The 13,740-nt window shown below is 39.5% G+C and overlaps 1 protein-coding gene across 1 annotated transcript in view; it reads right to left on the bottom strand.

The window, feature by feature from the left end:
- Positions 1 to 13,364, bottom strand: part of Uaca (uveal autoantigen with coiled-coil domains and ankyrin repeats) — a 43,112-nt gene extending 29,748 nt beyond the window's left edge. Inside the window, exons 1-8 of the mRNA XM_023712635.1 lie at positions 12,964 to 13,364; positions 11,231 to 11,364; positions 7,373 to 7,461; positions 4,426 to 4,490; positions 3,605 to 3,662; positions 671 to 741; positions 463 to 569; positions 255 to 358 (exon numbers count right to left, since the gene is read on the bottom strand). Of these exons, the coding sequence (XP_023568403.1) occupies positions 255 to 358; positions 463 to 569; positions 671 to 741; positions 3,605 to 3,662; positions 4,426 to 4,490; positions 7,373 to 7,461; positions 11,231 to 11,364; positions 12,964 to 13,002 (667 nt within the window). The 5' untranslated portion in view covers positions 13,003 to 13,364. The remainder of the gene's footprint in view (positions 1 to 254; positions 359 to 462; positions 570 to 670; positions 742 to 3,604; positions 3,663 to 4,425; positions 4,491 to 7,372; positions 7,462 to 11,230; positions 11,365 to 12,963) is intronic.
- Between the last annotated feature and the right edge of the window lie 376 nt (positions 13,365 to 13,740).

The following is a 13,740-nucleotide window of genomic DNA, read 5'->3' as shown; positions in this document are numbered from 1 at the left end:
ACATAGATCTCCTGTAAATGGGAAGGAGACCAAGGGATAGCGGGGAGGTAAAAAGAATGGAGCTGTTATGCACACACACCAGCTCCCCATGGTGAATGGAACCATCACATGCTGCAAACGCACAGTAATAAAAATAAAAATTCACAGGTGAAAAAACAGACTGTAGCTGCACCTTATTTTCCTACACTCACTTGTGCCCATTTTTATTATGGATTTTTAGGCTTAAAATAACTGGGATACATCATTTCTCTGACCCAGATCACTGCTTTTTGCTCTGTACTCATCCCCTTTCTCTACTTCCTGCCTTCCTTCTTCCGGCCTCTGGGGAAGAGCGGAGGCTGCTCCAAGGAAGAGTGGGCTGAGGAAGAGAGAGCCGGGGCAGGAGAGGCCAAGTCACGGCAGCAGAGTTCCAGCACCGCTGTGTGCCCAGCTGCTGCCTGGCAGCCATGCTAAAACGATTACCTGTTTTGTTTGTCTCTGGAGTTGATATCCGCCCCTCTATCTATCAGCAGTTGACATATTGTTGGCCTGCACATCTGAGTAGCCAGAACGAGCGGTGTCCGCCCATCCTAAATAAAAGAAAAGTAAATGAGCGTTTAGAGAACGAGCCTCCCCAAATGCAGCAGCTAGAATGCATGAGTGAGCGGAGCACAGACATGAAGGGACTCACTATGTCTCTGGCATTCACAGAGGCCCCGTGGTCACAGAGCAGCTGGATGCTGGAAGGACAGTCCGCCATGGCTGCAGAGCAAGGGGAAACGAACAGCGGTGAGCATCTGCGGGAAGACCCCCGAATCTGTCTAGGTCCGCATGAGGCAACTCAAGGTCTTCAGTTGCTCCACTGCCAAGCGTCACATCCTTCAGTCTCAGTTTAGCACAGCTAAGTACGCATAGCTTTCCATCTTGAAGTGGATTAGACAAAACCATTTTATAATTGCCTAAGTAACTTATTAGGATCCAGGGGAAGTGTCAGCCGTAGAGAGGATGAAACTATGAATCTAAGTTTGAACATACAAAAATCAAAATCAAAACTAATTTTCTCATTACAATCTATTTCAAGCATGGCTAAAAGTGACTTGAAGTGTGCCTGTTCTTCTCAGCAGGACCCGGTGGCTGTCATCACTCAGTGACTGCGAGGCCAACCGCTCTGCCCTCTCTGAACAGAAGCCTTTACTGCACCGCCCGTCAGGGCTCCTTCACAGCACGCCGGGCAGCAGAGCGCTTCTTTCTGAACTTACAGATTACTGAACTATGAGGTCACCTCAGAGCCCCAAAGACAGCGCTGCACACTGTGGAGAATTCCTAGACTTCAAGCTAGGCGCAGAAACTAAATTGGTTTATGTCTTTTCTCCCCTGAGAAGAGCAGATAGGGTTTTGTATGTGGGAAGCAGAGGCTACACAAATAGCTAGAAGCCCAAGATTTCAATTGCAGAAGCTGATATTGGAGTTCTCTTATTTATTTATTTATTTATTTATTTTCAATCTGAAAGTGCTCAATAGAAATTTTCTTATTTGCACATAGTTCATTTATTCATTCAATACATTTTATAAGCATTAAGTTTCAGAAACTGTGCCAAACATTTAATACCAAAAATGTAAACTCTTTCTCACCAGAAGCCCTTTTAACCCAAACTGTAAGGCAACATTTTCTCTGAAGGGGGCTGCTTTGCTGCTGAGGACCAAGTTTCCCCGACTGACTTTTTTTTCCATAATTTTATTGAGAAACAAATAGCAATGAGATAGTTTCAAATCAAATTGGTAGGACAGTTTCAATAATTAACACATTGCATACTGTCTTTGGAGTTCTTTTAGAATAAAAACAAAAAGTCTTCCTCTTACTAGTAATATATGCACTAAGCAAATATTAGCATTTCAATCAATCAAGCTGTACCAGTAACTCATACAAGTCATGCTAATGTATATAAAAATAAAAATGCTTTTGTAAATAATACCATTGTATATAAAAGAGAATAAAGTATAATGAAAAAGAAATATAAAGACCATAAAGGAACCTAAAATGCAAAAGGAAGAAACTGAACAAAAATTAAGTTATAAAAATATTAAGGGGTCAGAGGGATGGCTCAGTGGAGTAAGTGCTTCCCTGGCAAGTGCAAGGTCCTGAGTTCAATCCCTAGGTCCGCAAAAAAAAATAAAATAAAATAAAAAATATATATATATAGATAGATATCTATAGATAGATAGAGATATCTATAGATATATAGATAGATAGATATAAAGGAAAACCAGGCATAGGGGAACATGCCTATAACCCTAGCTACTTAGGAGGCTGAGACAGGAGGGTCACAGCTCAAGCTGGCCTGGGCAACTGAGTGAGACTGTCTCCAAAGAGAAAGTACTGTGATGTGGCTCTAGTAGAGTGCTCGACTAGCCTGCACAAGGCTCTCAGCTAATTCTTAGTATTATCAAACACACACATAAAACACTAAAGGACACTTTAACTCTATCTTTAATGCACATAACTTTCATTTATGCAAATATTCCATATACTGTACATGAAAAGAGAGGAAAGGATGTCTTCTTTCCTAGCCTTCTACTAAACTATAAGAATTTCAAGTTTAGAGTCACGATGTCTTACATTCCCAAAATACTTAAAACCTTTTTCAAGGGCTGGCCAGATAGCTCAGTGGATTAAAGCACCTGCTTAGGCAAGATGCAGAGACTGGGGTTTGATCCCCAGTGTGCTGTGCCGGGCCCGCCCCCTGGGTGTGCTGGAAGGTGATTGAGACTGGGCATGGTGGTGTGTGCCTGTAAACCCAGCGCTTGGGAGGGTGAAAACAGGAGGATCACTAGGAGTCTGATCTGTGTAGTGAGATTCTGTACACCCTATACTAAATACATTAAAAAATAATAAATAAAAATAAAACTTTTTTCAGTGTATTTATAGAGAATGCAGATAAGTTAGATACAGAAGTATAATTAATAAAATTAGTGAAATGACTAGTAAAACCTTTTAAAAACTAAAGCACATTACACTGATATGAAATTGAACACTGACACCTCTAAATCAAGAGGTGTCACTACCACAATGACGAACTATGTGTCAGACACTATGATTTAATTACAACTACTTATTGCAATACTACATTTACCTTCATTTTACACCTGAGACACATTAGGTTTAGACATGCTAAGTGCGTGGACACAGTTTCAGAAAGAGAAAGGCCTTTCCTCCTTCCCATTTTTCCAGCCAGTTCTCAAGCACGCACACACACACTGTCTCCCCCACCTGCCCTCTCTCCTGCTCCCCCTTGTCTCCTCCTCTCTCCTTCCCTCCCCCTTTCTCCTCTCTCCTTTTGTCTCTTTCTTTCCCTACCCCCTTCCTCTTATATCTGTCTCCCTTTTAGCTCCAAGACAGCAGGAAGATGTTTGATCCATTCTATGCCCTTAGTACCTTAGCAAACTGACATGTCTATTAATATTGACAGTGAATCTTTCTAGGCTATACATGCTAATAAATTTCAAACAGAGGTATACAGAGTGTTTCATATTATTACACAACTGTATACATGTTAAAACCTTTAGCTAGATTTGAACAGCTACACATTTTAACAAATGTGCGTGTCCAACTGAAACCTTCGCTCACCTGCATCATGAAGTGCAGTCCTTCCATGCAGGTCCACATGTTCAGTGGGGCAATTATACTGTTAAAACACAGAAAGTTGGTGATCTAGAAGAGTCTTATTTTAAAATTCCATATCCAGACTCAAAGGAACAGCTGTTATTTAATCTTAAAATATCCCACTTATCAAAGAAACTAAAGACTTTCAGACAATCTATTAAATATTTTGACATGAAACAAATATAATAACATAATATAAGTGTAAACTTAACAGTATTTCACCAAACAGGAAGCATATGGTCCATTACCATTGCATGGGATATTGAAAATATGTTATTGTTTGGAGGGTTTTTTTCCCTTCAGCAAGAGTTAAAACGAGCCACTGAATTAGAAGAACAAATCCGTGCTGCTGTGAAACCTGGTGGCAAATATGTACCTGGACTCTGACTGAAGTCAGCAACTGTATGGTCATCTGATTAAAAACTGAACTAATTGTGCTAATATTAGGTAGGCTCACTTCTGTGCAGAAACACCTAAATCATGTGCTGCATCATCATATCTTATGCCATGCCGTAGACAACAGAAAATTCCAGTCTCCAGCTAATGTCAACAGGAAGGTCAAGTCTTTGTTGTTTATTTTTAATTCAGGGAGTTATGCGATTCACTTCCCTAGAGTTCTTGTTCTTTATTGTCCACATTCCTTCACAAATGATGGAAAAACTACTATGTAAGCTAACAGTCTAAGTTAACCCACCATTTTCTTTGATCCCAAATTCTAGAAGACATTAAGAACATATTATTTGTTGACAAAATAACAAAACTAAAGTTTTAGCCACTTCTACTACCTGCAAAAGTTTTTGTAGGCACAGTGCATGTCCATACTTGGCAGCCAGGTGAAGCGCATTTCTCCCTATAAAAGAAATAATTTAATATATATGTGCATAATTATTTTCTTCATAAATTTTGTTTTAATTTCCTAAAATATTACTCTTTGTTTTAAAATTACTTGACAAGATACTTGACTTGTAACCAGGCCTTCAGTTTCTAGGATATTTCACTAGTTTGATATTTTATAGATGGCGGCCACACCAAAGCAATGAAGGTGGGAAGTCACCGTGCAGATCCGTGAAGAGCAGGCGCCCTGCCTTGTTCACCACTGCATCTCCAGCACCTGAGCAGTGCCCAAGAGGAAGCTGGTGGTTAAATGCTGGGACAGCGAAGAGAAGGGAAAGTATGAGACAGAATGAGAAGGGAGAGTCCACATAACATTTCCAAACCTACAATATGGCCACTGGGAATGGGGAAACAAGTATGTGTCATACTTACTAGAAAGTTCTCCTTAAATTTACACTTCAGCTAAAATTCAAAATTTATTATGAGACTGTGCCTCTAAAAATCAGACAAAATTTGTACAAATACAATGTACATTAAAAAGTACAATGTTGGGGGGCTTGAGGGTGAGCTCAGTTGTTTAAGTGCCTGCTTGGGCAAACCCAGTCAGGTACAGAGCACCACGGTTTGAGCCCCAGCTCCGCAAGCCTTACCAGACCTGCCTTTAAGGCAGTCTGAGCCAGCAAAAAAAAGTACAATCTTAAAGGAAATGCAAAAGGGCTCAGGGAAAAGGGTGCCAGGCATTGGGAAAAGCTGACTGTGAATTCTCAAAAAGGACACTTGCAAAGAACAGCCTACCTCTACATATTCTTTTCTCCTAATTTTTTTCTTTACACATACAGAGAAAATGTTTTAAAACCTTATTACAGTAAAAGATACATTGCCATTAATTCCCCTCAAAATATTTCCCCTTGCTTCAAACATCTATCCAACTATTCTTGCCACTTGCTGACACAGCTCTCCGAGTCCTCTTCTGTGAATATCTTTATGAGGTATGTATGATACAGGGACTGCTGCTGTGGAGTGCCACCCAATGGAAAGGCAGACTCACAAAAACATGACAGTGTTTGCATCTACTTTTTTCTCTGGATGTGACACCATGTGACTTCTGGCTCTTCCTCAAAGTCAAAATGACCATGAAAGTAAATGTCTGGAATCAGTTCAGGACATTCACCAAAGAAGATTTCCAGAACTGCTTCCAGAAATGGCAAGAACAATTGAGTAAATGTGTTCACAGAAAGAGGGAATAACTTGAGGGGGATTCATTATGCTGTTCTTTTACTGTAATAAATTTAAATATTCACTGTGCTATTTGATCACACCTCCTTCATCTGTCTTAAATGGTGAGAGATGCCAGGGTTTGCTAGGCGAGGCTAGCTTCTAATTTTATGTCCTTCATTTCCCCCTAACCTTTTAATTTCTAAAGTATAATCTGAATTCACAAATATACCTTTCTGCTACAAAATAAGTAACTTACAGTCTAATTACCCAGTCTGGATAAATAAGTTGCCTTCCAATTCTCACTCCATTATATATGAGGTTAGATACATGGGCCACTTTTCCTAGGTTTCATGGCTTCTGAGTAGCTAATTAATCAGCTTCTGGAACCGCGGAACAAGGTCTTTAAACAGGACCAGATATGACATATTCAACAGCATCCAAACATCCTTTTATTCCACACCAGTCACACATGAGCACTTCTAATTTCAATCTGCCATACCTCATAAACAAGTTTCTTAGAAACATTTCTACGAAAAGTAACTGAGCCAGCAAATAGCCTGAAATGTGGCTAGCGGAGTGAGGCACAGTGCTGCCAGTCTCTACCGCTCCACAAAATGCTACAGAAACCTACGTCACGCAAAAATGCCAGACGGGGGCTAAGGAAATACTGAATCCAGACATCTATATAGCAAAAAGAAAACATCAGATCTCAAACATGGGATTTTAAGGAAAATCCCAAAGGTGGTGGGGTGTTGGGAAGAGAGTTACCAGATACAATAGTAACTTCTCATTTTAAACATATTGCATATAAAATAGGAGCTAGGGTAATTTACATAAATGCTTCCCATTAAATATCCTCATCTGGATTACAACAGGCACTACAGCAGTTGAAAAAGCTTCCTGTTCTCAAGCAAGGACAGCTATAGCAAAAACACACTAACAAGTTAAGGAAAAATACAGCTAAAGAGTGGCATAAACCAAAGCCAGGAAGAGTCATGCAGGGTATGCTGGGATGCTGTACATGAATCAATGTCTGCTGTACATGAATCAACGTCTGCTGGCTGGGTACAGCATTTAAATTTGATCTGCAAACGAGGGAGGCCAAAAGTCACTAAATTAGCCACGAGACAAAAATGGCCAGAACAGAGAGAACACAGATAAAAACACGAAAGATATACATTCCAAATGAAATAAACACAATAAAAAGTAGTCTTAAGAGTTTCAAAGAGGTGTGGTAATGACATCTTAGAAGTAAGCTTCTTCACAACTATTTAAATCACATTTAAATCTGATTAAGAATATTAGATGGGGGTTCGATCATGGGCTGCCCCGCTGCCAAGGCCCCGCCCCCAGCCCCGCCCCCGCCCCACCCGTGGGTGTGCTGGAAAGAGATTGAGACTGGGCGTGGTGGTGCAAGCCTGTAATCCCAGCGCTTGGGAAGCTGAAAACAGGAGAATCAGTATGAGTTTTATCTATGTAGCAAGACCCTGTAGAGCCTGTACTAGATACATTTAAATAAATAAATAAATATTTAAAAAAAGAATATTAGATGGGTGCAAATGCAGTTCGATGGCACAGTGCTTGCCTAGCAAGTGAGAGGCCCTGGGTTCAACGCCCAGCACCAAAGGAAAAGAGACTTCTTTATGTTTAGTCATTGACTGTGGAGGTAAGTAAACATACCTACAGAGTCGCTGGTTGTAACATCGATTCCATGAATGAGGATGGCATTCAAACACTCAAGATTCCCCTTTGAAGCCACAACATGAAAGCTAAACAAAAATAGAATATTTATTATGCCATGGAAGCTACCAAACATATTTAAGTGTTACAGTAACGTCATTCTTACGCACACATACATATTTTAAGGGCTATGTCAGGGTAGCTACAGAGGTTGGCCTCTCTAATCCAAAAATCTGAAATTTAAAATGCTCCAAAATCTAATTTACCATGATCCAAAAGGACCATGCATTCTAGGAATACCTCGTAAGATCCAGTGAAATATTCGACTAGTCAATAGCCTTGATAAAATAGTTATAATATCATTAACTCTATTATTTCAATAACAAAGCACTGATTCTTGGAGTTTAAAACATAATGAAAATTTTCTATTAGATTATTTTTGTTTGCTTTCAAATATATTGAAACTGACAAAACAAATGAAGTTACAGCATAATGCTCTGGGCAAAGGCAGATCAAAATATTTACCCCTTGCTTGCCTTTAGACATATCAAACTAAACCTGACACAGGACAGCCTCCAAAACAAGCAAAACTACCCTGAAAAACAAGAGCTGGTGGCCCTCCTAGTGACCAGTGACCCTACTGAACTCATCCTCCTGCTTATAGACTTGTATGACTGGCTTATTCCATTGTTTCTTTGATCACCTAATACTTCATTAATCAATATTTACAGAAACTGTGAAAAAATGGACCATATTCAAATTGGTACACACATGAGGAACTGTTGGCAGTGAATTCAAGCTGAAACAGAACCAAGGTGCTGAACAAGTGCAGCCATCGCCCTGCAGGCACCAGGAGACAAAGGTGTGAGCACGCTCAACCAGAACGCAGGTCCACTCGGCATCACAGCACGCTGCAGGGTCCCCACTGTGAACTACTATGCTCCCGCGATCCCTGAAACCTTAGAACGCTCAACCCCTACCCCTGCCCGTACTGTTCTATACACAACTTAACATTTTCATTATACAAATTCATTTTCTGTGTGGTCCATCAGTCTCTCCTCTCCCGACTGCAGACTCAATCAATGCAGAGATTTCTGTCTGTTGTGTTTCCTATTTCGTCCTCAGAACCAAGTTTCAGGCAAATGTGGACCTTGTATATACGAATAACTAAATGCTCCAGACAAGATCTGAAGATAGGCTGCAAATTCATTTTCAAATATTATGACATTGAGTCATGAGATCCTGCTAGCATTATACCAAATAAAACGCAAACTATACACCAAACACTCCTAAGTAAGGCAGGTTTGCAAACAACTTGAATTGCAGAGAAAGAGATGTTTCACTTCTCAAGGTGCATATATTCTTAAGTCAGATTAGTTCTCTTTTCAGTAGAAAAATTAAACCTCAAGGCTGAGAGTATCACTTAATCTTTCTACAACATTGAGACAAAAATTGGAATCTACATGGTAAATTATACTATTCAATGAACCTCTGGAACCTTTTTAGGAATACTAACTTACTTCACATAAAGGTATTAGCCTCTGAGCCATCTTGGAGGAAACTACTCAGTGTCTGTTTGCTCATACTCATTTCTCTGCTCATAAAATTTGGAAGACCTCTTTCTTAAAAATCAGTATTATGCAGATGACATACTAAAGGACAGAAATCATAACAAATCTACATGCATTATTAATGCTGGCATGTTACAAATAGTAGATGTGCTTCAGAAAGAACATATATTAATAATTTAAATATATGTGGAGATGTGAAGGAAATACAAGAAACTTTTATGGAAACACTCTTTTGAAATTCAAAAAACAACTCCAAGTTCTCTTTTTTAAAAACAAGGCAGAGCCGAGCATATAACGCAGTAGCACAGTGCCTGCCCGGCAAGCACAAGGTCCTCAATTTGATTCCCAGGACTCCTCAAAATAAAAATAAATAAATAAAAACAAAGCATGGACCCCTATTTCCACAATGGAAGAGACAGGCAATTTGGACAATCACTACCTCTGCGGGCAACACAATACAAGTGTCCGCTTGAAGTACTGAGTGTACCAACAAGTCCACTACGAGGCCATGCTGCAACCAAAGTCAGAAGTCCAGGGAGGTGAGCTTTGTATCTGGGGCCCCTTTTCCCTGTAAATATCTGTTGATTCCAGAGACAGCAGTTGATAGGCTTTGATAGGAACGAAGTAAAAAACTGGAATCTACAATTCTGCAGCTGATAGCAGGGACCTTTGGTGAACCTTCCCCATGCAGGGAACCAAAATAATATCCTATTATCATAATTCTTCTAGTACAAAAAAATCTAACTCCAAAATGAATCTTAGATCATGAACGTCAAACAAAGTATCAAACAAAAATTCATTTAAAACATTAAAAGTGTAAATAGTATGAAAATGTGAAGAAATAGTTTCAGGGAAGAATTTCATTCCAAGAAAGATCTTTATCTTTTAACATCTTAACGTTTTGGAAAGACAAAACTAGAAAACCATCACTCATAGATATTACATTGCCGTCATTTGTACTGAGCACTATAAACACCTTCAAATTTAGCAAAAATAGGGACAGGACTCAAAATAACCAGTTTTTCTGTAACTATCAAATTACCACTTGATAAAACTGAAACACTATAAACTTTAAATTTTTAAAATTTTATTGCCTTAAAAACTAATTCATGATCATGCTTCACTATCTTTACTATATATAAATATCTAAGCATACCAAGGTAGTGACCTAAATGAAACATTAATTATTCACTTCCTAATATTCAGTTCTATATTTAGTATCTAGCCTCCAGTTATAATACTTTGAATAAACTCATGCAAGTATAAGACTGAGGAATTCTGGAAATGAGATTTTTTACCTCCAACTTCGGAAGTGTTCCCAGCTAAGGCCCCAACTGCTAGCAGATTCTAGATCTGGATCTAACCTTTCACTCAAATGCTCCCTGGTCTGGAAAGGAGAGGAGTGATTTAAAGACTGAGAAGGAGCAGCAGCTACTTCACAGCACATGAACATGCCACAAGTCCCTCTCAGAGTACAAAAGGGAAAGGGGGAATCAGCTGCCTCTGTCGCTGAAGCTACACCACTCAGTCTGCCTGCGTGGTGCCCTAAAAATTCTCTTTTAATAATTCAAGTAAGAAAATGAGGGTTGGGCTATAACTTACAAAACTCCTCAAAGACAGAAAGAATGAGTTCACGTTTGGTTTTTCATGGGATTAGAACAAATTATTAATAACCTCTGTAAACTTTTTCCTACTTTTACATGGCTTCTTTGAAGAGCAAATATGGTAAGGAATATGAAAAGGCTTTTAAGTGAATATGTACCAAATAAACACTGATTTATCTTGGGACCTAAACACTAAGATCACTGGGTAGGATTCCAGTGTTCTTTGTACCTTGGACATCTTTAAATTGAGAATAATTATCAGTTTTAAGAGTTTAGTAGTGTCTGTAATCCCTGAACTTGGGAAGCTGAGGCAGGAGAATCCACATAAATTTGACGTAGGCCTGGGCAACATAGTGAATCCAGGCCAGACTGAAGTACAGAGTTAGACCCTGTCTCAAAAGAAAAAACAATTAAAAAAAAAAAAAAAAAGAAAGAAAAGAAAAGAAAAAAGAAAATTTAGAGCTGGAGAGATGGCTCAGTGGAATAATTGTTTGCCTGGCAAGTGCAAGGTCCTGAGTTTGATCCCTGGTACCAGAAAAAAAGGAAAAAAAAAGAAAAAGAAAGTTTAGCAGTGTGAGTTTTGGTAAATAAATACCTTCTAACAAAAAAATTAATAGCCATGATTCACAAGTTTCATCTGTATCCCAAACCCCCTGGACATGCCCTTGCCACAGGACACTTACGCAGATCTGCCTTCCACATCTAGTTTGCCTGGGTTGACTCCTTTCTTGGCAAGGATGGAGGTCACTTTTTCCACATCCCCTCTTTCTGCAGCTTTCATCAATCGGTCATCATATTTATTCCAATCTGCCACATGCTACAAAAGGAAAAGGGCATACTGTGTTAGCGAGGTTTTCTAGAGACTGAGGGCGGGGGAGGAAAGCACCGTCCAGCACAGCAGGCACTCTCCAGCCGCATTCCAAGTGCTTTCCTCGCTGGACTACGTTCACCAGAACAGCAGTCGCACAACCTTCCCAAAGCACAAGAAGTATTCTTGTCTTCAGGGCAAAGGAAAGAATTAAAAACTGCTGAACACCCACCTTGAGCCAGGCAGGAAGGACTCAAACAACCTCAGGGTATTAAAATTATCTTCTGCACTTAACAATGAAAAAGTCAAGGCCCTGGGGGACATTACATGACTTGTGTAGCTCAACCTTCACTTCTGTAGTCCCCCAAACTGTGCTTTTCCTATAGCCTAACTCAGGCGATTTCAAATTCGGCTCTGTGTACGGACAGGTCTCCCAGGACTCTCCGAGGCAGTGGAGTTCTCTACATGTATTTTAAGAAACTATATTTCTCCTCTAATTATTTAAGAGGTACTGTTAGAAATATATTTATGGAGGCAAATTACATATATGCAATAGAGAAAGTAATCCATCATGCTTATTTAGTAAGATAAAAAGAAACTTTTAATAGAAAAAAATTAAGACAATGAAGTTTTAATTTCTTTTCTTTCTTTTTTTGAAGTATTAATTTCTTAAAATCCTAAAATAGAACTGGAGAGACAGCTCAGTAGTATAAGCTCCTGCCTGGAAAGCACAAGGTTCTGAGTTCGACCCCTAGTACCAAAATTTTTTTAAAAATCCTAAAATAGGAACATAGATGAATTTCATTTACATTCAACAAAACTTGCTTTTATAAAAGAGACCTTTAATTTCAATAAAAACTATACATATCTTTTTTAAACAGAAAAGTGCATCATACAAATATATATTTTAATTATATCAAGATTATCTTTAGCATTGCTTGGAAAAAATATATTCAAGACATTGTGAAGGTAGTACCTTGAATCACTTCCTCCTAACTTCCAAAGTTCAAGTTGCCAGTTACAGGTATGTACTGGCTCAGAATCTAAACTCCATCTTAGGTATCACTTTTCTTTAGCTTTAGAACAAAACAGCTACTGCCGCTGGCTGGAGGAATGGTAGTGGAATTAGATCTAAGAGACACTGCACTTGGAAATACCTAAAGGATTAGATCATGTTTAGCACACAAATACTTGACCTAAATTGATTAGTTTATCCCAACAAGTAAAACAGCCTTTATTTCCAAGTAAACTTGCAGGAGGAGAAAGGAGGTATTTAAATCACTAAAAATTAAGAAAAATCCAACAGGCTTTTAAAAAAGATAAATGAGATTAAAGTCTCCTATCACCAAGTGCCTTTCAGTTCTACTTCATCAAACACCACTTTCTGTTGTGGTCCAATGTCAGCTAACTGCTCAATTATTAACATTCTGCCCTGTGCTTTTTAAACCCAAAAAAACAAACAAGTAACTTCTGTTTTCTAGCACAATGGCAAGTCAAGAAGAAAATAACAACATAAACCAAAATGAAGAAACAGTACATTTTTAAACAACACCGTTCAGAAAGCCTAACCCAGAATCTTCAGGTAGCCTGCACTACTGGGTTACCTACTCTGTTCCTAGGAGCACAAGACAACCAACAGTTCATCATAGGCAGGATTTCACTTCTTGCTAACAGCAACAACTCCGTGTTAAGTTACAAATCACTGCAGCAGCTCGCAAAGCAAGCGCTCAGCCGACTCCTAGGGTGGGCCTCAGTCCCTCACACGCTGGGCCACGCTTCGCAGGGATCTCTAATGATATTCTCCTCGTCTTCGGGGTCTTTCTCCACCGTCATAACGCCTGGAAGTAGTTTCCTTGGCTGTGCAGCGCTGGAGGGCAGCCCCAGTCAGGTGCCGTCACTCCTAGTTCTTATTCTCCGGAAACAGCCTCTCAACAGCTGTCCCTTCAGGGACCCTGCGGGAAAACACAGGCAGCGCTCTGCATCCTGCTGCCCCGCAATGAGCACACCGCTGCTGCGCGACCCAACTGGCCAGTCCGAGCTGCCCCGCAAGCGCTGCCTGGCTCCTATTGGCGGGCTCTATTTTAGATTCCATAGGACTTGACAGCTGACTAATAGGAAGGAGCAGCTAGGAATGCATTGTAAAGGCATGCTTCTCCTCTGAGTAATAGGAGAAGCATGATTTCAGGTCTCCTAGAGAAAATGACTCAGACATGTTGTAAAACATGCTTGTGATATCAGAACAATTCGTGTGACATAAGGACAACACCATTAAAAGACAAATTTGATTATTTTACAAAACAATGTTTAAAGCCAGTTTCAGCCTTAGGATCATCTATCATAAAATTATAATAGCATTAAAGAACAAAATTAAAAATTCTATTTAGG

Source organism: Octodon degus, unplaced genomic scaffold, assembly GCF_000260255.1.
Source record: "Octodon degus isolate 3935 unplaced genomic scaffold, OctDeg1.0 scaffold00026, whole genome shotgun sequence".
Classification (NCBI taxonomy): domain Eukaryota; kingdom Metazoa; phylum Chordata; class Mammalia; order Rodentia; family Octodontidae; genus Octodon; species Octodon degus.
This window is presented reverse-complemented; position numbering and strand designations above follow the sequence as displayed.